The sequence below is a fragment of the Mustelus asterias genome, chromosome 24 (assembly GCF_964213995.1).
Source record: "Mustelus asterias chromosome 24, sMusAst1.hap1.1, whole genome shotgun sequence".
NCBI lineage: Eukaryota > Metazoa > Chordata > Chondrichthyes > Carcharhiniformes > Triakidae > Mustelus > Mustelus asterias.
Genome location: NC_135824.1, coordinates 25,397,408 through 25,422,483, shown reverse-complemented (window position 1 = coordinate 25,422,483; position 25,076 = coordinate 25,397,408). Strand labels below are relative to the sequence as shown.

At 41.7% G+C, this 25,076-nt stretch overlaps 1 protein-coding gene across 4 annotated transcripts in view; it reads right to left on the bottom strand.

The window, feature by feature from the left end:
• The window catches only part of lrrc28 (leucine rich repeat containing 28), a 64,843-nt gene that overhangs the window by 31,247 nt on the left and 8,520 nt on the right, over nucleotides 1-25,076 (bottom strand). For 3 of the 4 annotated variants that reach the window (XM_078241481.1, XM_078241479.1, XM_078241480.1), the window contains exons 4-6: nucleotides 18,581-18,618; nucleotides 15,717-15,854; nucleotides 1,645-1,851 (exon numbers count right to left, since the gene is read on the bottom strand). In XM_078241481.1, coding sequence (XP_078097607.1) covers nucleotides 1,645-1,851; nucleotides 15,717-15,854; nucleotides 18,581-18,618 — 383 coding nt within the window. Of the gene's footprint in view, nucleotides 1-1,644; nucleotides 1,852-15,716; nucleotides 15,855-17,613; nucleotides 17,666-18,580; nucleotides 18,619-25,076 lie in introns of those variants that run through there. The other variant, XM_078241482.1, reaches the window with a different exon arrangement.

The following is a 25,076-nucleotide window of genomic DNA, read 5'->3' as shown; positions in this document are numbered from 1 at the left end:
ATGTTGAAGAATCCAACATAGTAGAGAATGTGTTCACCCACCTAGAATGGTTTACATGAATTCACAGAAAATTCTCTCTCATACCCAAGTTACATTACAGAGGTGCACTTCCAAGCTCCAGGGAATTGTATGGAGTGGATACCCCAAAGATGTGCAGGGGAACCACCAACAACTCCCTCAACCCCACCCACGAGATTCACAGGTAAGGATTGCATGGCAAATGCTCAGAACTGCAAATTTCACCTGGACAATTGCCCTGCACTGGTTCCAACCATGTTACTTCAATGGTTACCCATAAAAATTTTAAAAATTTAAAACCCCTTCCAACTTCTAGGTGACTAGACCCACATCGACCACCCTCCCCTCCCCCCACCCGCCTCACATCCCAAACCCCCAAAGGACCCACCCCCACACCCCTGCCCCCTCCCCCCAGAGGACTCCACTGCCCATTCCCCTGCCCCCCCAGAGGACTCCACTGCCCATTCCCCTAATCCCCCATCTCCCCTCCCAATCTGGGCCCCAAAGCCCGACTCAACAACAACCCCTCCTCCTCCCAAGGCTTGGGGCCGACCTGACCCCCACCTCTGAAGGCCAGACCCAACACCTACCAAATGCCAACTTCCATAAACCAGACCCAACCTGACCCTAACCCCTCCAAAGGCCAGACCTGACCGCTCTTCCCCAAAGCTCCGCTCCCCCCCCCCATCCTTCAAATCTTATGCACTTACCTTATGAACTTTAAACATGACTGGACATATAACCATACCTGTATCCGAATAGAGCAGCCCTCAATGCCAGGCCCCGGCTATGCGCTGCACTGCCCAGATCTTGCCCAGCTTGAAACGGAAGGTTGGACGAGACAGGATCAAAAACAATTTCAGCTAAGGAAGGAGGAAAGGAGAGGCAATCCAACTATGATTGCCACTCCGAGGAAGTTCAGGCTCTCCCAAATTGGGAGGGGAAATGGGGGAATTAGGGATATGGGCAGGGGAGTCCTCTGGGGATTCAGGGATGTGGGTCCCTTGGGGGTTTGGGATGTGAGGCGGGTGGAGGGGGGGGGGGGGGGGGGGGTCAGTCGATGTGGCTCTGTACATGCACCACATATGAGAAAATTGATCATTAAAATTAAAATGGTTGCTATCCACTGCCAAGTTGTCACGGGATGTGTGATAAACATTGTTACTGGCATGATACCAACACTTTAATTTAAAATGCTAAGTGTTTTAAATTATTCTATTATAGCTTGGGAGTTGAAATAGTGAATCACCATGAAAGAATCCTAAACAAAAACTAAAGGTTAACAGATGTGAAATCATAGCAAAAGTAAAAGTTACCGTTGAAGTTTTAAGATTCGATGAAGATAATGGGTGCGATCTTCCCTGCTGTTCAGGCCACGATCTCGCTGCAGCGAAGTCGGAGAATTTGGCCATGGAGGGGGCGGGGGTGGCAGCCAAATCTCCATTCACTGGTGCAGGATGGGAAAATCCTGCCAGCGTGAACAGTGGTAACATTCCGGCCAATAAGGTTCAACAACAATTTGCATTTAAATGACACCTTTAAGTCGCAAAAAGATCCTAAAGCACGTCTCAGAAACATTAATGAACATTTCACACGTAGTCCATGGTCGCACTACTTGAAACTTACCTTGTGGTAAACATTTCAAACTGTTGCTAGTAACAGACAGTTCATTCAAGTTTTGAAGCATGCAGAGCTGTCTAGGTAAATCTATGAGGTGGTTGCGGTCAGCTGCCAGGTACTGCAGGGAAAAGCATAGGTGAAGACTCTCCGGCAATGTTGTCAAGCAATTGGTCGAGACATCAAGGGTTTGCAGTTCTCTCAGACCTCCAATTTCTGCTCAAAACAAAAAGAACTAATTTACAATTATAAACAATTTATACTGGTTTCATCATATCGTTCACAAAGAAACAGATAACACCTTTTGGAAAAATGTAAAAAAACATTTTTCCCTCCAGCAAAAAAAGAAGTAAATTTGGATAGAGTCATAGAGATATAATGTTGTAATTGTACTCATCTCCACCGCCTCCTCTGGCAGTTCATTCCATACACCCACAACCCTCTGTGTGAAAAAGTTGCCCATCAGGTCCCTTTCAAATCTTTCTCCTTCTCACCTTAAACCCATGCCCTCTAGTTTTGGACATCCCTATCCTGGGGAAAAGTCCTTAGCTATTCACCTTATCTGTGCCCCTCATGATTTTATAAACCTCTATAAAAGGTCTCCCTCATCCTCCTACACTCCAGGGAAAAAGTCCCAGCCTATCCAGCTCTCCTTATAGTTCAAACCCTCCAGTCCCAGTAACATCCTTGTAAATCTTCTCTGCCTTCTTTCCAGTTTAATAACATCCTTTCTATAGCAGGGCGACCAGAATTGTATGCAGCACTCCAAATGTCTTGTACAGTTGTAACATAACCTCCTGTACTCAATACTCTGATCGACATTGAAGTATTTCAGTAAATTTTTAAAATCTAATTGTCACTTATCAGTTGTATTTTTATTCTTTTATAGTAGAGGCTACGTTCTATACTGTTACATTTTGTTTCCACTCCCACTCCTTTTCCAGAAAATAACCTAATTTCCTGTCCAAATTCATGATTCATGGATATGAATTCACATCCAAAAGAGCTTGATTTAGAATCAAAATCTCGCTTTAAGGAATGGCAACTAAAAATATTTTCATGATGTTAAATTTGGCTACTTCTGGAATTGTGGATAGGTTTCAACAAACGCAAGAAATGGTTTATTACAAGCTCTTAATCCTATTCATAGAATCATAGAATCATAGAAACCCTACAGTGCAGAAGGAGGCCATTCGGCCCATCGAGTCTGCACCGACCACAATCCCACCCAGGCCCTACCCCCACATATTTTACCTGCTAATCCCTCTAACCTACGCATCCCAGGACTCTAAGGGGCAATTTTTTTAACCTGGCCAATCAACCTAACCCGCACATCTTTGGACTGTGGGAGGAAACCGGAGCACCCGGAGGAAACCCACACAGACACGAGGAGAATGTGCAAACTCCACACAGACAGTGACCCGAGCCGGGAATCGAACCCGGGACCCTGGAGCTGTGAAGCAGCAGTGCTAACCACTGTGCTACAGTGCCGCCCGCCCTCCACTGTGCTACTGTGCCGCCCGCCCTCCACTGTGCTACCGTGCCGCCCTATTGTTGCAAGGTTAATTCCAGTCAAAAGTACATGTAAAAATATACAACCTATTTCTATTAACAATTCTCCAAATCTTGGCTACGATCAGTTCTGCAAAAACAAACATCGGTTGGGATAAAATGTACAAAATTTTTAGAATGTGATCACTGGGTATCATTTCTCCATCTCCAATTGCTATGAAACAGAAAATGAAGTCTAACAATTCCAGTTAGTCATTTAAAATACTGCCGAGGAAGGAAATGGGAGGTTGGAGGTGGAATGGTTGTTTGCAAGGTTAGAGGCATTGATGATTCATTTTAAGAAAGTTTATTTATTAGTGTCAGAAGTAGGTTTACATTAACAGTGCAATGAATTTACTGTGAAAATCCTGTAGTCGCCACACACCGGTGCCTGTTTGGACGCACTGAGGGAGAATTAGCACAGCCAATACACTTAACCAGCACATCTTTCAGACTGTGGGAGGAAACCGGAGCACCCGCAGGAAACCCACGCAGACACGGGGAGAACGTGCAGACTCTGCACAGACAGTGACCCAACCCGGGAATTGAATCTGGGTCCCTGGCACTGAGGGGCACTATGCCACCCTATTAGGGAGGGCGTGATGATGGGATTTAAAGGGAGGTAGGTAGGACCAGAGGAAAGAGAACGATTTAGAACATCAGCTGGCACACTGGCTGGGAAGGGAGGTTAGGTGGTCAGCAGCTTAGTGGGAATGGAGCCATTGGACAAAAAAGTGAATCTTGGGCAATGGAGGTGGACTTCACTTCAAGGCAAGATGAGCTCAGTGGTGGCACAAGGGGAAACAGGCAAGTCTGGAGAAGAGCATGAGCTCAGCAAGTAAGGGGGAGGATGGAAAGCAGCAGTGGCAACTGAACATATTGTCTTTGTGTGAAAGTTACCCACAAGCTCTACACTTGATGGAGTTGAGGGGAGAAGGAAGAAGGATTTAAGGAAATGGCCAGTCATGCAGAAAAATTACGGATATGGCATTGACATATGGCATTATTTCCTTGGGAAAAAGATAATTTATTTATCCAAGGTCTCTAATACAGTAGAGGTTAAATATACTGCCTTTTTACATAATAAATAATTTAGTTCAACATGCAAAACAAAATTCTCAACAAAGGATTGACAAAATAATTACACCAACATCTTCAGTGATAAGAAGTATAACAATAGACAGATGAAGTGTTACAGTTTAGGGAATATTACACAGATTTGTAATGATGAAAAAGGGAAAAAACAGAGCAATCATTTTAATGAATCTATGTGTGAAACAAAGAAGGTGAAACAAAGAAGGTAAAACACAGTTAGGCCCCATTTCCTTTGCTGTCAGATCCACCATTGCTGAAAGGATGTTATTCTATTCACTAAACAATTTGCAAGTTAAGAGAAGTGGAAGTCTGTTTAAGATTCTCAGGAAGTCTGGTGGGGTGGAAGAATACCAGAACAGGATAAAATGCTTCACATGAAACACAAGAGGATAACAAGGTCAGTTCGTATCATAGCAAATCTGTCGCTTCAAATACAATATGAAGCAATGCCAAACTAGCGCATTCCGGTTCGTGCATTTAAAAAATACTGGATGCAACCTTAGAGGAACCTCCTGATTATCAGAAACGTAAATGTAAAAATGACCAAATTTAAAACCAAACGTAGCATTACTCATACCCGTGGGTTGGTTTATATTGCATTTCAAACAAAGCTTTTTAAAACAGACTTGATCCTTCCCATAAAGACAGTCACGTGATTATGCAACAAGGAGGGAGCATGGCCGAAAAGTTCTGTTTTAAACTACAGCATAAGCATTCAGACAATGAAACTTGACAAACTGCAATCTCAACTTCAGTTTACATTAAAGCTTTCCCCAATGGGTAATTTTGCTCATTTGAGCCATATCTTCAAGGGAATGGCAGAAAATCAGCCTTCTGATACTGCCAAATTGAACCTGGCAATAGGTTGACGATGGAGACATTCTTCAGCTACACTGTCCCATCCTTCAAGAGCAGGAATTATTTGAGGGGAACTGACTGGGACGGACTGGGCAGTGGAAGGAGGAATGGTAAATAAAGAAAAATGAAACTGATCACCAATTCTGTCAATAAATGTAATTGGCTAGTTTGCTTGTACATGAGTGCAGAAAATACACAGCATTTCCTTGAATTAAAATCAGATAGCAAGCAGCCATGTTCAAACACGGCCAAAAATGTTGCTTGCAAGCAAACAAGTAGTTAAGTGTAATAAAGTGAATAGTTAAAGTTTTTAGCAGCTATTGTGGAATGTAGAATGCAGCACCCAGAGTAGAATTCTACTCCAAGTGTGGGCCATATGTAACTTTACAAAAGGAACTTGGACATATTCACAAAGCTCTGTGCCCCTGGCAGCTTATTTCGAATGTCAGAAGTGCACAGGTGGAAGCTTGGCACGCTCTTCTTTCATAAACATATTCAGGCACTTTCAAAATGCAGCTTCACCCTGGCTGGTGGGTCATACTGCATTCATTGAATGATGGCTGCCTGACATCGTACAAAGGTGACTCTATAAGTCCTAAAACATAGGGTGAACGTATGAGAGCAAGTTGAGGCAATTTTTAGGGAAGCAATGCACTGCACAATCATTCTGTGTCTTTTGGCAAGATACATGCAAGCCTAATTTTTATCAGAGAACTTGATTGGCAATTGTTAAGTGTTTCTCAAATTAAACCCCATACACTCTTAGCAAAAATATTTTTTGCATCAGCGTTGCCATAGGAACGTCTAACAAAAATGAAAAACAAAAGCACTCAATGGTAGCTCCATTTTCGCTGCTAAGAGTTGTCTGGTTGCAGCACACTCTCTACATAGCATACTGGTTGAAGTGTGTGGTGGCCATTTAATGCGTGGGCATATGGTCACAGTGTGCTATATAGACAGATATTTTGACTTTTACTGAAAGAGTGAATCAAAACACTTTTCCTGGGATACTGAAGTGTTGGAGACAGAGCAGTTCATTCCCTAAAGAGGTATCCTGAAAACCATTAGGAAATTGGCTTTTGCAACCCAGCCAAACTGAAAACATACACAAGGCTCTCAAGAGGTTTACTGCAATGGTCACTGAATGCATTTTGCTTGCAAGAGATTCTAAAGTTTAACAATAGCGTGAGAGCAGTAGATGGTAAAACTGAAGAAAAGTAGCATCTGGAATCTCATGCACATTTAAAATATTGTAATTGGATTGACTTTAAGGATCTTTAAAAATTGGTACATAAAGCCATTTCTTCCCAATCTGCATGTGTAAAGCTGCACAAATTAATCTGGGATTTGTAAATTCACACTCCTTGACACATGCAAAAGAGTTATGTTTCAATGCTGAAAACCAGCCATCTTAATATTTAATGAGATCACACATATAGATAGTACCTCCTCATTGGTTTGCTGCATTTTCATTGAGGTTTACATTGTCCACTATATTACAACCTCACAATCTCTACTTTGCATAATAGAGAAAGAGTGAAAGACAATGCTGAAATCTATGCAGTAATTAGCAATCTATCGCGTGACCAATAACAGACAGACGATAATCTATTTTAATCTAGATAGCATATAGAAACTTCAGAAATGAAACAGACAAAACTGGAGCCAATTAAGTGTGATTGGCCTTAATCTATCACATACTAGAATTCTCTGCCCACTGAAGTGGTGGAGGCTACCTCGTTGAATATGTTTAAGTCACGGATAGATGGATTTCTGATCGGTAGGGGAATTAAGGGTTATGGGGAGCAGGCGGGTAAGTGGAACTGATTCACTTCAGATCAGCCATGATCTTATTGAATGGCGGGGCAGGCTCGAGGGGCTAGATGGCCTACTCCTGCTCCTTTTTCTTATATTATCTTATTCTTATATTATGAATGTTACCAAACCTTGTGAATCTAAGTAATTATTAGATTAAAACAAATTCAAATCTATTTCTCCTTCCGATCTGTCTTTATAGGAAGCAGGTATTCACACATACAAAAATCACCCAAACTGGAAGAGAACGTGATAAAACACATAGTATGACATTCTCTACTGTTGTATGTTGTCTCATGAAGAGGCCTGAAGCTTGTACGGTTGAACAATAACAGTAACTATATAACACATAACTATATATGGATATAGTCCTGATTCCGTGCTCTCTTCATGCTGACTTCTACCAGATTCACCACTACACTATACTACACCCATGTGACTCTACATCATGATAGTGTTCCCCCAGTCCCACAATAGTCTCTTCCACTCCAATACTACATCTCCTCCAAAGTCTTTACCCAAATGCATTTACAATAATATTTGCATGCTATCTTTCTCTCCGCTTTACAGATTCAGATGGCTTGGACGCTTGTCCTTCTCAAGTTTGGAGGACAGGTAGTCTCAACTGCTTTGGGCTGACTAAATTGGTCTTCTTTAAAATTCATTTTTGGGATGTAGGCATCGCTGGGTAGGCCAGCATTTATTGCCCATCCCTAGTTGCTCATGATAAGGTGGTGTGCTGCTATCTTGAACCGGTGCAGTCCCCGAGGTGTAGGTACAACCACAGGGCTGTTATGTAGGGAGAACAAAGAACAAAGAAAATTACAGCACAGGAACAGGCCCTTCAGCCCTCTAAGCCTGCACCAACCGTCCTGCCTGACTGAACTAAAACCCCCTACCCTTCCAGGGGCCATATCCCTCCATTCCCATCCTATTCATGTATTTGTCAAGAAGCCTTTTAAAACTCACTATCGTATCTGCTTCCACTACCTCGCCCGACAGTTGAGTTCCAGGCACCCACCGCCCTCTGTGTAAAAAAACCTGCCTCATACATCTCCTTGAAGCCTTGCCCCTTGCACCTTAAACCTATGCCCCCTAGTGATTGACTCTTCCACCCTGGGAAAAAGCTTCTGCCTATCCACTCTGTCCATGCCCCTCATAATCTTGTAGATTTCTATCAGGTCGTCCCTCAACCTCCGTCGTTCCAGTGAGAACAAACAAAGTTTCTCCAACCTCTCCTCATAGCCAATGCCCACCATACCAGGCAACATCCTGGTAAATCTTTTCTGCACCCTCTCCAAAGCCTCCACATCCTTTTGGTAGTGTGGTGACCAGAATTGAACACTATATTCCAAGTGCGGCCGAACTAAGGTTCTATAAAGCTGCAACATGACTTGCCAATTTTTAACCTCAATGTCCCGACCGATGAAGGCAAGCATGCTGTATGCCTTCTTGACTACCTTCTCCACCTGCGCTGCCACTTTCAGTGACCTGTGTACCTGTACACCCAGATCCCTCTGCCTATCAATACGCTTGAGAGTTCCAGGATTTTGACCCAGTGACAGTGGAGGGACAGCAATATATTTCCAAGTCAGATGGTGTGTGACTCTAGGTAGCGGTATTCGCAGGTGTCTGCTGCTCTTGTCCTTCTAGATGATAGTGGTCATAGTTTGGAAGGTGCTGCCAAAGAAACCTTGGTGAGTTCCTGCAGTGCATCTTCTAGATGGTAAACACAGCTGCCACTGTTTGTCGGCAGTGGAGAGATATAATGTTTGTGGAAGGGATGGCAATCAAGCAGACTGTTTTGTCCTGGACATAAGAACAAAAGAACTAGGAGCAGGACTAAGCAATTCAGCCCCTCAAACCTGCTCCGCTATTGAATATGATCATGGCTGATCTCATCTAGGCCTCAACTCCACTTTCCTGCTCGTTCTCCATAACCCTTCAACCCATTACTAATAGAAAATCGGTCTATCTCCTCCTTAAATTTACTCAATGTCCCAGCATCCACTGCACTCTGGAGTAGTGAACTCCACAGATTCACGACTGTCAGGGACCAGATCAGAAACTCCAAGATATATTATGAAGTTAGTCTGGACCCCAACTTTTACTTTTGATTTTGGCATTAGGGTGAGCATAAGGTATTTGCTCCAGGCACGATTCAATTGACTCACTAGGGAGCTTTCATCAAAACAAACTTCATTTAAGAACACAGTTATATTACAAAAATTAGTGGCGTAACATTTACTAATTAAAACACTTATACATGACAAGGTATAATTCTTAACAGTTATCCATCTCTATTGTTCCAATTTAGCAGTATCCCATAGACGTAAATCCCTTATTCAGAACCAGTTAGCACCAAAAGCAGATATCCTTACATGGAAGCTAGATTACCAGCCTTTTAGCACCACTGGACAGAGATGCAGACAGACACCTGTTTTCTGACTCTCATACAACAGACTCTCAGAGAAAGATATATCCTCAAGCAGCAGAACTTCAGAGAAATAAACATAGTCTCGGGCAGATTCCAGTCTCCAGACTTCAGAGTGAGAAAGGGCTACCTCTCTCTGCAGCTTCCAAACTGCAACTAAGCCCGAGTTCTCTGCGTAAGCCTAGCTCCACTCGATCACCTCATATTACTGTCAAGCAACACAATCAAGTCCTACTCTGCAAAATTCCAGGGGAAATCATTAAAATCAGCAGAACAGCATTAGTTCAGATTGAAACAGACATTCTAGCAATTATACAGCTGCAGTAACAATCGAGGATGCCAGTTATAGACAAACGGCACCAAAAATTAAAATAACCCACTAAGACAGATCCTGCACAAGAAACATGAGAAATACATTTCTTAAAGGCACAGTATCGTCACACAACCTTTTGAGAGAAGTAATTTCTCCTCATCCATTTTAAATCTGCTATCCCTTATCCAAAAATGATGACCTCTTGTTCTAGATTGCCCCACAAGAGGAAGTTTCCACTCTATGTCTACTTTGTCAATACCTTTTATCATTTTATATACCTCAATTAGTTCTCCTCTCATTTTTCTAAACTCTAGAGAGTATAGGTGTTGATGGCATCAAGCTTCCCAAGTGTTGTTGCAGTTGCACTCATCCGGACAAGTGAAAAGTATTTCATTACACTCCTAACTTGAACCTTGTAGATGGTGGACAGGCTTTGGAGAGTCAAGAAGTGAGTTACTCGCCGTAGAATTCCTAGTCTTTGACCTGTTCTGGTAACCACAATAATAGCCACTCATAGCTAGTCCAGTTCAGTTTCTGATCAATGGTAACCCTCAGGATACTGATATTGGGGGATTCAGCGATGGCAATGCCATTGAAAGTCATGGGGTGATGGTTCGATCCTATTTTGTTGGAGATGGCCATTGCCTGGCACTTGTGTGGCGAGAATGTTACTTGCCTGGATATTGTCCACATATTGCTGCATTTAGACACGGGCTGCTTCAGTATCTGAGTTGCTGCAAATGATACTGAACATTGCGCAGTTATCAGTGAACATTCCCACCTCTGACCTTATGATGGAAGGAAGGTCATTGATGAAACAGCTGAAGGTGGCTGAGCCTAGGACACTACCCTGAAGAACTCCTGCAGTGATGTTCTGGAGCGGAGATGATTGACCTCCAATCACAACAGTGGAGGGATTTCCCGGATTCCCACTGACTCCACTTTTGCTAGGGCACCTTGATGTCACTCTTGGTCAAATGCTGCCTTGATGTCAAAGGCAGTCACTCTCACCTCACCTCTGGCATTCAGCTCTTTTGTCCATGTTTGAACCAAGGCTGTAATGAGGTCAGGGGCTGAACGTCGGCGGCGGAACCTAAAGTGAGTGTCCGTGAGCAGGTTATTGCTGAGTAAATGCTGTTGACGACCCCTTCCATCACTTTACTGATGATCGAGAGTAATCTGATGGGGTAGCAATTGGCCAGGTTACTTCATAGATAGGCCTAGAGGTAGGGATATGATCGGCGCAACTTGTGGGCCGAAGGGCCTGTTTGTGCTGTGGCAAAAAAAAAAAAATCCCATGTTCAGTATATTTTTCGTTCTTCCTCCCTCATGTATTTATCTAGATTCCCCTTACATTTATCTAAATACAAGCTAAAAATAAAAACTAAATGGTATTAGCATAGTATTGATCTGTAATTTACTTTTGTTGGAATACTAAACCCAAGAGCAGAAAATGCTTTGTTCAAGATTAAAACGCAAAAGAAATGAACAAACTTGTATCAATGTGGTGCCATTCACATCCTCAAAAGACATGAACTGGAAATTTAGGTTTTTAGGAACCGTGTTCTTTCAATCCGTCCACAGGCGATTTGAGAAAACACTAGACAAGGCAAGGTCATACATGAATCAATAAACTGCTTGGTTTACAGTCAGTGAATATACAGAATGACTAAGTTTGATCAAACTCTTATCAGTATAGCTCAATGTTCCATAATACAAATAAAGAATACACTGCTCCACTCAATGGCTTGTCTTGCTTGTCTTCAAATTCCTTCTGCTTTTCCAATCTTTTTGAGGCTGGCCAAAGCTTTTGCAACCCTACTGGTTCTTTATTTCTTCTGCACTCCCAGAGCGAACACAAGTTTTTTTTTCCTTTTAAGTCATCCAAGATTCTCTGTAAACTCTCAATCTATCAAGCATTCAACTCTCAAGTCATTTTTGAAAATCTTATTCCTGAATGTTAGCATGCTCACTGTTACAAGGCCACATTTGGAATATTGCGTGCAGTTCTGGTTGCCACACTACCAGAAGGACGTGGATGCTTTGGAGAGGGTGCAAAGAAGGATGTTGCCTGGTCTGGAGGGTTTTTGGTATGAGGGGAGGTTGGATAAACTCGAATTGTTTTCACTGGAAAGACGGAGGCTGAAGGGACGACCTGATAGAAGTCTACAAATTTATGAGAGGCATAGATAGGGTGGAAAGTCAGAGGCTTGTTCCCAGGGTGGAAGGGTTGACTACAAGAGGGCACAGGTTCAAGGTGAGAGATGGTACGTTCAGAGATGTGCAGGTAAGTTTTTCACACAGAGGATGGTGGATGTCTGGATCACCCTTCCAGCGGAGGTTAGCAATGTTTGAGGTGCATCTTGATAGACACATGAACAGGAGACAGAGGGATAGAAACCACATATTGGCGCAGGCTTGTGGGCTGAAGGGCCTGTTCCTTTGCGGTATTGCTCTTTGTACTACTTTAAAACAGCTCACATGCCTCATCCTAATCAACATTGATCATTTACTCTGCATTAAAGAAATGGTTTCAGCGGAGACAAATGTAGGAAATTCACCCTGCTAGGCTTGTGTGTATGCACAACTCAATCTATGGTAACCCACATTGCAGACATTTAACTACCTGGATCTAGGTGTTAATTGGATTGTGTATTTTAGATTATTAGCTGTTAGTCCATAGACTCTGCAATCACTTGAGTGGAACCACTAATAAATCAGTTAAAATTGCATTCTATTGGATCTCCCATGATACTTGAATCCAGTCCCAGAAGATTTTCCAAAAAACATATTTATATAATGCCTTTATGCAGTAAAACATTCCAGGCACATGACAGAAATACTATTAGACGCAATTTGACTCCAAATCACAGAAACATTCGGACAGGTGAAGTATTAAGGAGCAACTTAAAAAGGTGGAAACTTAGGCACAGAGGTTTAGGGAGGAAATTCAAGGGGTTATTTCCACTTTTATTCTCCTCATCTGAATCCTGTTTACCTTAATCCCCTTTATTAATTTTCCAAAGGGAGATGGCATTCATTATTCTTTTATTAGAAACACATGATGCTTTTATCAAAAGCACTAACCAGAGACTGCAGTGTCATACAGCCAAATACTAAGCAATTTACAACATTTCAGAACAAAAATGCACTAGGTGCCAATTTTTGTGGTTCCATTGTCACATTAATCATGAGTAGTTCAACATAAAGCTTTTGAAGCATGAAAGCACATCAAATTTATCAACTGGACCAAGTATCTCACACATTGATGGGTAACTACCTTTCTTTCCTAAATGCCAAGCTACCTTAACTATGTCTTTTAAAATGACAGGTCACTAATTTTAACAAAATAAATACAAGGATCCAATCATTTCCTTTCTAAATCAAAATCAATCACCACAATCCTGTCCCCGCCACTAGGATTAATATGCTGTCGTGCTGAGTTATTTTAGAGAGTAGAAAAATTGTAACATTTTTAGGGCAGATACCACACTTTATCTCGAATTGAACATTCCTTGTGTTTTCACAGTGCAGAAGGGAGACACAAAATCTTCTCTTAGATTGCCACAAAAAGCTGGAAAACATACAAACATGACTGTATCCTCATCCCTCCCTCCCTCTGTGCTCCCAACAGAAACCAGTCTCTGGTCAATGCAGCTGACGTCAAGAACAGAGCAAAGCTGCTGTAATTTGTTTTCAATATTTTGTTTCTCTCAGACATCCAGGATAACATTGTTTCTTCTGTGAGCAAGGTCCTCACAACTCTTTAGGGCGACACAGTGGTTAGCACTGTTGCCCCTCAGTGCCAGGGACCCGTGTTCAATTCCTGGCTTGGGTCACTGTCTGTGCGGAGTTTGCATGTTCTCCCCATATCTGCATGGGTTTCCTCCGGGTGCTCCGGTTTCCTCTCTCAGTCGGAAAGACATGCTGGTTAGGTGCATTGGCCGTGCTAAATTCTCCCTCAGTGTACCCAAACAGGTGCCAGAGTTTGGCAACTAGGGGATTTTCACAGTAACTTCACTGCAGTGTTAATGTAAACCTACATGTGACAATAATAAATAAAGAGCCAGCTAAAATAAATGGCCTCACAATTCAATGCAGATTAGTCAACTGATTAGCATCACAAGTTGAGTGAAGTATACTTCTCAACAAACTGAATGGGCGGCACGGTGGCTAGCACTGGTGTCTCACAGCTCCAGCAACCCAGGTTCGATTCTGACAAAACACAGCATGGATTATTGCTGCTTCCTATGGCATGATTTTTTAAAGTGTCCTTTTGCCTTTGCTGTGCACAATATTGAGCTTCAATCTTTCCCTCTGTATTGCGTAATTGAGCACGAGCTTGTACTTTGACTTTTGTCCGTGGTCTGAGCTTTCGGGCCACCAAGTCTATCAATCAATAAGACAACAACATGCGAATGTTAAAAAAAATCTGAATAAGATTCTAAATAAGGAAGTGAATGATTAATGTCGTACGAGATATTTTTCAAGTTAGCTGTGTCAAAACTGAGTAACTATTGAATATTTATACTGAAGGCGCATGATAGGTGGACAAATTTATAGTGCGTAGCAGTGCCGACACCAGCAAGAATTACTACGGTCTACATTAAGAAAGTATGTTATTGCTTGGAAACGTGACTACCTCTTAGTTATAATAAACCACTAGTTGCATGGAGCTCTTACACTGTAGTACTTCTGCCCTCTAGTGGCCTGAAGTTACATTTTTTTTTTACAGAATAGGCCATTTATGGTACAAACTAAGCCAAGCTCCAGTTTCCTTTCACATGAAAAATTCATCTTCAAAACTACTTCAGAAATGACTAAACAAATTACACATGACCACAGGAAAGTTAGCATTTATACTGCAATTAGCACCCCCCCCTCCCCCCGCGCCCCCCAAAGCACAAGTGAGGAATGTTTTGGGAGGACTCTCCGCTTGCCTGGATGAGTGCAACTCCAGTAACACACAAGCAGCTCAACACCATCAAGACAAAGCAGCCTGTTCTCATTAGTTAAGACAGATCGCGAAACAAACTCTCGTGCTGAAAATCAAGGTTTCCAGTTTAAACACATGCTTCAGAATTTTCCTTCACCTGCGGCAGGTTCAGTTGGATGAAAGACTATCTGTATTGCATAGATGTAAAATAATAGCTGATGCCAGGATAAATTGCCACATAGGGTGCAGTGTTCAGTTGAACAGTAAAATAGGATTACTGGAATAACCTTCTAGATATAGATCCTTGATACATTGCTGCATTTTAAATCACATGCAGATAATCTCATACGATAGTATAAATTCCGGGAACGATCTTTCTGCTTTATTCTTTCATGGGATGTGGGTGTCCAAAGCAAGGCCAGCATTTGTTGCCCATTTCTAATTGTCCTTGAACTGAATGGCTGGTTCCTCTATTTCAGAGGGTGGGTTAACTACATGGCTGTGGGTCTGGAGATACATGTAGTCCAGACCAGGAAAGGATGGCATTAGTGAGGCAGATAGGTTCTTACGACAATCGATAATAGTTTCATGGTCAACATTACTAACTTTCAATTCCAGATTTATTAATTAAGTTTAAATTTCACCTGCTTCTGAGGTGGGATCTGAACCTGTGCCCCTGAAACACTAGCACAGGTCTCCGGATTACTGTCCAGTGACATTACCTGCACACCATCATCCCTGCCACATCACCAGCCACCCCCCAACAAGAGCAAGTAAAATGTTTAATATTGGATCACGTTAACATCAATAGGTTTGCAGCCACTTAATTTTCTCCATTTGAAGATGCAAGATGCCTTTTTGTGAACCTCCTTAACATTTCACAATTTGAGGGATCTCTGAGAACCCAATCATCTAAAGAGCATGTATACTTGACTCTTCACTGGTACTGGCATAATAAAAATATTACTGCAGTACATATTACAAATTGTGTCAAATTCATGGATAACTAAAAGGAAAACAAACTCTAGTCCGCCCATCTCAATGCCATTCTCACCTAGAACTTAGGGTTATTTCCTCACCTGAAGGGAGAAATTTCAGCTGGTTGTTGGCTAATCGCAGGTGTCGTAAAGATTTCAGTTGACCAATCTCAGGGCAGAGGATTGCCAACACATTATTACTAAGATCCAATGACTGAAGTTTAGCCAAGGTGCCGATCGCTAGTATGGAGAAAATGAAACAGTTAACATTATCATCCCAACAATTCAGCCTGGAATTCAGGAAAGACATTCTATTTATATAGTAGCATATAATGGAGAATCTTTTCTTAATATATGGGAAATAATTACTCAATTCTTGTACTCTAGGATGGAACAAAGCACATGACTGAATGTAGAGTTCAGCTGTAGTAAATTATTCACAAACTTGACATTGCACAATGCATGCACACAACAGCAGGACTTTAAACCAAAAGTTTAAAGTTTTCAAAGTTTACTGATTAGTGTCACAAGAAATTAACACTGCAATGAAGTTACTGTGAAAATCCCCCAGTCGCCACACTCGGGCACCTTTTTGGGTACACTGAGGGAGAATTTAGCATGGCCAATGCTTTCAGACTGTGGGAGGAAACCGGAGCACCCGGATGAAACCTGGGGAGACACAGAGATGTGCAAACTCCACACAGACAGGGACCCAAGTCAGGAATCGATCCCCGGGTTCCTGGCGCTGTGAGGCAGCAGTGCTAACCACTGTGCCACCGTGCCGCCCACACTGTTGTGCATTCTAGAAACTTTTAACGATGAGCAACTGATGTGATTCATTTAATTACTACTGTCTTATTTAAGTTATGATTGCTTCAATCTGGGACACAGGTGAGTCATGCAGTCTTGTGTTCGAACAATGTACAGTCACTAAGCTCGATCACAGATTCTTTATCTGCTGAACTTGAAACTCTGCCAGAGGACAAATACTAAAAATACTGCGGGACAGGTCTGTTACTACATCAAAATGTCTACAAGCAAACAGTGGACTTGTTTCAGCAGTTGTAGACATTTCTCTATAATGAGTTAAAAGTCACAATATTTAATTATTTAAAAAACAAAATTGCAAGCCCCTATTACAACACTGTTTACAATATGATCACTATTGACTACATATTGGGATCATTTGGGAGAGCCCTGTTCCTGGAAGTCAGTGAGTGAGATGCTTCCGTTTTCAGAAACCAAAGACCATAAAGACAGAATCAGCTTATTTTTAAGACGTTACTAAAAATGTCCACACCTAACATTTATCACATTTTATAAATGACCTGAATAAAACACAAAGGTTAACTAAATACAGCATGCTCAATTATCCCCTTTCATAAGAAAATGTAAGTAACCTCACATTAAAAAGATAATTCAAATGGAAATTGAACACATAGATGGAATAGATTTTCCATTTATTACCAATTCCACGTTACGCACAATTTCTATTCTGACACACATCTTTCCCATGGAATTTTTGACAATATAAACAAAAGGGTTCCACCACCTACTTTTAATATACTGAATAAAGTTAAGGATATTAATCATAACCTTCATCTTTATACCCATTCTGACTGTCAGGTTATTAATGTACGAGCATTCCTCTAGATCAGCAAATTTTGACTATTTCATTAGATAATGATTTTAAAACTGCAGTTTTATGTGTCTGATTTATCACCCTTTTAAAAATAGGTACTGTACTGACTTGCTTCTAGACCCGCTCAACCTGTCTTAAAGGAATCAGTACTGTATTTCCAAAATGTCTACTCTTGATGCTTTAGCTGCACTATAGGTCTTCTTTTCAGCTTAGAAGTGATAGTTACTTTGTATCATTTTCCAATCCACTCCAAAAAGAGTGGTCCCAACCATTATTCAAAATCCATTGTCACATCGTAGAGGAGGAAGAGGGAGCAAAGATTCAAATCATCTACCATTCACTAAAGAAATTACTTACGCAATTTTAGCTCTGTTGTCTGGGCTGAGTGGTTTATCGCCATTTGTAGATGAAAAGGTTTTTTTTGTAAACAATTGTCCACATTATGCTAGGCATGGTCTTTTGGAAGAAAATTTTAATCTCCAAGTCTCAAGGGCAAACAAATATTTTCAGGAGTATACAGCACTGAATACTGAACAACAGTGGGTTACTTTTTTTCTTATTTGTTTAAGGGACGTGGCTTTCACTGGCTAGGCCAGTATTCATTACCCATCCATCATTGCCCTTGAGGCAGTGATTGAGCCGCTTTCTTGAACTGCTGCAGTCCATGTGGTTTTAGGGAGGGAGTTCCATAATTTTGACCCAGAGATAAGTAATGGCGACACATTTCCAAGTCAGGATGGTGAGTGGCTTGGAGGGGAATCTCCAGGTGATGGTGTTCCCATGTATCTACTGCCCTTGCCCTTCTAGATGATAGTGGCCATGGGTTAGGAAGGAGCTGTATAAGGAGCCACAGTGAGTTCCTGCAATACATCTTGTGGATGGTGCACACTGCTACTACTATGCATCAAGATTTGTGGATGGGGTGCCAATCAAGTGGGCTATTTTGTCCTGGATAGTGTCAAGCTAGAGTGTTGTTGGAGCTGCACTCATCTAGGCAAAGGAAGAGTATTCCATTACAATCCTGATTTGTGCATTGTCGGTTTTAGACAGGTGTTGGGGAATCAAGAGGTGAGGTAATCACCACAGGATTCCTAGCCTTTGACCTGTTCTTGTAGCCACAGTATTTATATGGCTACTCCAATTCTGTTTCTGGTCAATGGTAAGCCCCCAGGATGTTGACAGTGGGGGATTCAGCGATGGTAATGCCATTGAATATCAAGGGATGATGGTTAGATTCTCTTCTGCCACTTGTCAGCCCAAGCTTAAAATATGGAAATATCAGAGTGCTAAAACATCAAATATTTTTAATACAAACTATCCATACCTTCAGGAACAACTGCTATGTTATTTGAATGCAAGTATCTACAAAAGGAAAAGAATTGCATTTGAGTTAGGGGAATGACAAATTGTGATTATTTACATTAATTGAGAGATTAGATTCACAATGAGTGAATATGGTAAATCAAAATTGGTGCAGAGAAGGAAACAGTAAATACATGGATTAATATAAAATCAAATGTATTATCCACAAAACTACAAATAACTATTTTTTGTCATTTGTAATTTTTTTGCAATCTTGTAATTTAGCTTTCCAGGCATATTTGTGCTGGTCCAGTATTCAGAAATTTTATTTCTGCATTTGGATATAAGCACTATTACGAGGAGACATCCTTTTGCATAACACAGCATCCAGATTTCTACACTTTACACTGATCATGCAAATTCTACATAAAATAGCTCTCAAAGAGATGACAATGTGAGATTCCTATTGCATTTGGGGGAGAAAAATACTTGTTCCAGTATATTTTCAGGTTCACCGGGAATCTTTTTAACCAACAGAAACGGCAGGTTCGGATCACAAGTGTAAATTCACACGGGGTGTAAAACCCCACTCCGGTCACACTGAATGGATCAAGTTTACATTACCCACATTAAGCTTGTAAATTAACCCTCCATCTTAAAATGTTGTTTCTCTTGCAACACCTCTGTGCAGTAATATTGTGACACCAAGACCCTCTTTTTTTTAAATTATTAAACTCCAACAATTAGCAAAAATGTAATTGTCAAAATTTGTGAGCAACTTAAACGAAGACAAATCCAAATGAAGTTTTTTTTCATACTAATTTCCTCTGAAAAAACCTAAACAGACAATAGCATATCTTAAACTGTTTCACCATAAACCAATTCAACAATTCACTTTGTACTCTTGTGGATTCCACTGCTGTTACATCTTCCTTGTATGAATAAATCATATGAAATGCTTAATTAGTGCCACTGGAGATTAATAGCAATATAATCCATTGCACATTTCGCAATTTCAACCATTTTTGTAATTTGACACTTCTGAACAAACCAACAGAGATATCCACATACTTTGGCTATTTAGATTAGCATAATCAAGGACCCCGGACATTCTCTCTTCCACCTTCTTCCGTCGGGAAAAAGATACAAAAGTCTGAGATTATGTGCCAATCGACTCAAGAACAGTTTCTTCCCTGCTGCCATCAGACTTTTGAATGAACCTACCTCGCACTAAGTTGATCTTTCTCTACACCCTAGCTATGACTGTAACACTACATTCTGCACTCTCTCATTTCCTTCTCTATGAACAGTATGCTTTGCCTGTATAGCGCGCAAGAAAAAATACTTTTCACTGTATACTAATACATGTGACAATAATAAATCAAATCAAATGTGCAAAAGTCATATCAAGTCAAGCATTAACGAACATTATGTAATGTTCCTCAGTAGACTAAAATATGAATGCACAACTCCCCTGCATGACAAGGTTATGTCATGGCAGCAAGTGCTGCTATTCAATGAGCGGCTGGTTTACTTGCTAGTAATTAACTCAGGATAAAACATACATAATCATAGAATCCCTGCAGTGCAGGATGAGGCCATTCGGTCCAACGAGTCTGCACCGACTCTCCGACGGAGAATTCCATCCAGGCACTTTCCCGTAACCCCATGTATTTACCCCACTAATCCGCCTAATCTACACATTTTGGGACACCAAGGGGAAATTCAGCATGGCCATTCCACCTAACCTGCACATCTTTGGACAGTGGGAGGAAGCCGGAGCACCCGGAGGAAATGCACGCAGACAAGGCGAAAAAGTGCAGACTCCACACAGGCAGTCGCTCAAGGCCAGAAATGACCATGGTGCTGTGAGGCAGCAGTGCTAACCACTGTGCCACCATGCTGCCCTCTGTGCCACCCTCAATGCAATATAAATAGTTACTTCTGCCACTGAAGGTGGGTGGACGTAATATTTTTGTCCCTGTTTGTAACCAATATACCTCAAAACAAGTGGACAGATTTCAACAAACCTTGGCACACAGACAGGGTGTGGCCCAAGGAAGACGTTTTTGGTGAAGATGCAGACCCTGGACTTTTTTTTAAAGGATCCATTAACATTGGGAGATGGGATGAATTTTACTTCTTTTTAAGCAAGTTGTGGGTTGGTTTGTTGAGAATGCTGGTGATGGTTTTAGAACGTTGTGGGCCATCTCAGGTGCTGTGGTGAAATTTGTCACAGCTGTCAAAACGTGAGCAGGCTGTTGGATGTGGATTGGCCATGTATCTGGGAGAGGAAAAGAGTTGCGTCTTAGTTTAGAGAATGACAAATTGTGATTATTAAAATGGATTGGTTGGTGGAAGCTCTTAATTAAAAAAATTATTTTTTCAGCTTTGTAGTTACAGCATCACCCTGGCAGGGCAAGGACTCGGGAAGAGCTGCCTAATTGCAATACCATTGAGTTAATAAGATCATGGAGCTGTGTGTCCTGAGTACTCTCTTCATTTGTTTTGTACTGCAATATCTTTCAGGTCTAGCATCAACTTTATTAACCCTCAAACTAACTTACATTAATTTTTTTTGTTGAACATAATGACTATAATAGTAATTAGTAAGCATACACATTAAAAAAAGGGCACCATAGAGTACATAATAATGACAATCAGCAATTTCTGCTTTCTTAAGCTACTTGAACATTGACTTTCTAGTCTTGACCTTCCCATCTGCTCATTTTAAGTTTTTTTTAAAGAGGGGGAGGATTTACTTTATCCACTTCAAAGGTAGGGGGTAGAGGGGAGTGCCAGACAAGTCCTTCTGAAACAGTCAAAAGGGCGAAAATGGTTTAATAATACTCCCATGTCAAATTGTGCTTCTGAAAGACAACGAACACAACTATTAGGAGTCTGCTATGCTTTGCCAGCAAGAATATGGTACACACCTCAACTTCTCCTGAATGCTTCACCATTCCTGTGTATAATATGTGCTTACCCTCAAAGGAACTCAGGAGTTGAAGAAACTGAGTGTTTTGGACTCAGGTTCTGCCTCTCTCTCTTTACAAAAAGAGTGCTAATTGCAGGGTGAAACTAAACAAGTATAATTCTGAATATTCAAAATCCTTAAATTTGACATATTAGGTTTTATTATTTGAGGAGCCAATTTTAAAACCGTCATACTTCCTACAACATGCAAAACATTAAGTAAATACAATTTATATACTGGACTGGTGGAGGCTTGGTAGCACAGTGGTTAGCACTGCTGCCTCACAGCACCAGGGACCCAGGTTCAATTCCGATCTGTCTGTGTGGAGTTTGCGCGTTCTCCCTGTGTCTGCGTGGGTTTCCTCCAGTGGCTCCGGTTTCCTCCCACAGTCCCAAAATGTTCAGGGGTTGGGTGGATTGGCCGTGCTATATTGCCCCTTGGTGTCCAAATATGTATAGGTTAGATGGATTGGCCATGATAAATATGCAGGGTTATGGGGATAGGACGGAGGGGAGGGCCTGGGTGGGATGCTCTTTTGGAAAAACAGTGCAGACTTGATGGGCTGGGTGGCCTCTTTCTGTACTGTAGGGATTCTATGGTTCCGTGGACTCTTTCGTATTTGGATTTTGCACAAACATTGAATTATTCTACACTTAGACCGGGACATCAGTGGAAACAGATTTTTTGGTGATTAATTAATAACCGGCTACAGTTGACTTCTGTTTAGATGGTACCCAAGCCAGCCAACTAAGACCCGGGTTGTCTGCTGGTGCGCAGACAGCACAAGCCCTGCTTAAAAACAGAGTTGTTATTTGCTTACATACCAATGCAACAGCCAAGTTTCCTCGCTTACTGAAATACCGGTAGGCTGGAGAAGTAGCTGAATTTGGAAGCTGTGTAAACAGAACAGTTCAGTCTCACCCTTATCAATGCAAAGCTCAAAAAAAAACCCCCAAACTTTCACCAAGCCTCAACTGTCATCATTGGTTGTTAGAGGGGTCGATTTGAGTATCTGACTATCATGGTTGATTCACAGGATGCGTTGAAGGAAATCTGCTCCCAGCACCTCATTCTAATATCTATTTTAAATCTCTGCCATCGCAAAAACAAGGGAAAACTTTGAATCAAAAGCAATCTTCCTTTGCATGCGAATTTGCCTTCCTTTTTAATAAAGGTTATAAACAGTGCTATTTCAGTAGCTAATCTCAAACAGAACCTATACAAACAGTTTCAATAAATGTCACACTTCTGCATTATTTTGATGGTTATTTAACAATAATCTACAATCGATTAATGCATTAAGATTCTGCTTCTTCCCCCACCTTGAGCACCTGTAACTTTCAGCTCATTTTAAACACCAATCTGATCTCCATCTTTAGTGATAATTCATATTTCTTTAATGGGATTGAGTTAGTTACTGGTGCTTTAAGTCTTCTATGAAAACCTATGAAAAATAATAAACAGCTATTCAAAGACCTTCTGGAGACTCTTTTCAGCAGAAAGGAGAGGCCTGAGAGGGTAACCTGTTGGAGGTCTACAACATTATAAAGGGGTTTGATATATGGTAGGGTGACACGGTGGCACAGTGGTTAGCACTGCTGCCTCACAGCTCCAGGGACCCAGGTTCGATTCCCGGCTTGGGTCACTGTCTGTGCGGAGTCTGCACGTTCTCCCCGTGTCTGCGTCTGTTTCCTCCGGGTGCTCTGGTTTCCTCCCGCAGTCCGAAAGACGTGCTGGTTAGGTGCATTGACCATGTCAAATTCTCCCTCAGTGTACCCAAACAGGCGCTGGAGTGTGGCGACGAGGGGATTTTCACAGTAACTTCACTGCAGTGTTAATGTAAGCCTACTTGTGACACTAATAAATAAACTTGCAATAATAAGAAATAAATGTGAAATAGTTGCAGCAAAAATGATTTTGCTTGTGGTGGAGTTGGAAACTAGCAACCAAAAACACAAGATAGTCACTAATAAAGCCAGAAGTGGTTAGAACACAGAACTCACTATCAGGTGAGCCAAATAGAAAAGTATATTTAAGGGGAAACTGAAAAACACACTAGGGAGGAAGGATGGGAGATGTTTATTCAAAGAGAGCTAGATGAAGATGGATAGGAGGTGGTTCACGTGGAGCATTAATGCCAGCATGGACCAGTTTGGCCAAATAAAGTTTATTTATTAGTCACAAGTAGGCTTATTAACATTAACACTGCAATGAAGTTACTGTGAAAATCCCCTTTCTGTGCTGTACGTTTGACAAAATTGCCGTGAAATCTGTCAAACTTGGATGACAGAATATTCCGCTTGTGTCAAAGTTATCAACCATTCCTACCAGCAGAATAGCAAAAGCTATGGAACAATGTTCATGATTAGCCAAAAGTCCACAATAGTTGACCCAGGTTAAAACTTTTGTTCAATGCCGGCAAGAAAAATAACTCAAAGATTCTTCCCAAAAAAGGTGCTTCCACAGTGAAAGCAAACCAGCCTATCTTTCCAGGACCATGTAACCATGCCAGCTAATCAAAGTGGAGTGGTTCAACCCACCCACACTCAAATTTCCCTGTGAAATGATGTGCTAGGCATGAGAATCTGGCAAAACCTGCAAGAAAGTTAAAGTTGTCAACCGGAGAGAATGTGAAGTTGATGGAGGAAAGTGAAACCGTGAGATGGAAAGCGGACATCGCAAAAGAGTGGGAGGTTCACCCATCAAGTTTGTCCACCATTCTGAAAGTCAAGGAGAACATCTTGGAACAATTCAACAAGCAGGCATTCCCTCCAGCAAAGAAGAGGATGAGAATGGCTGCCTATCCTGATGTTGAAGCTCTGCTATTGGGGTTCAAGGCAATCCGCGCAAAGTATGTGTCCGTGTCTCCGGCCCAATTTTGAAGGAAAAGGGAGTTGACGTGGTGAAGAAGCTGGGATACAGGGAATTTATCCGCAGCCACGGTTGGCTGGACCGATTCAAGATAAAGCAGGGCAAGATCTTCCACTCAGTAAGTGGTGAAGGCTCAGTCATTACAACAGCAATAGCAGATGATTGGCGTTAAAGTGGCCTCACCCGTTACTTGAAGAAGTATGCACAAAGAGACATTTTTAACACGGGTGAAACAGGACTATTTTACCGGCTTTTGCCAGAACACTTTTTGATGTTTAAGGATGGAAAGCGGAACAAGGACATGTCACTACTATGGTCTGCGCCAACATAGACAGCACTAAAAAGAAGCTGCCGCTTCCTGCGATAGGGGAGTCCAAGAAGCCATGGTGCTCCATGGAAGTGAAGAGACTACCCATACAGTATGAGGCTAACAAAATCGCCTGGATGACCTCCAGCATTTTTGTGCCATGAGTCAGGAAAGTGGACAAAACATATTAATGAAAGAAAAGGAGGTGGCATCATCATAAGACAACTGCCCTATGCACCCCGACACTTGTGGCCGAAAGAGCACGACTGTTGTTGTTGTCTCCCAGCCCGAGTCAAGCTCCAGCCAATGGATCAGGGAGTGATTGGGGATCTAAAAACCTACTACTGACAGCCCTTATCAAGG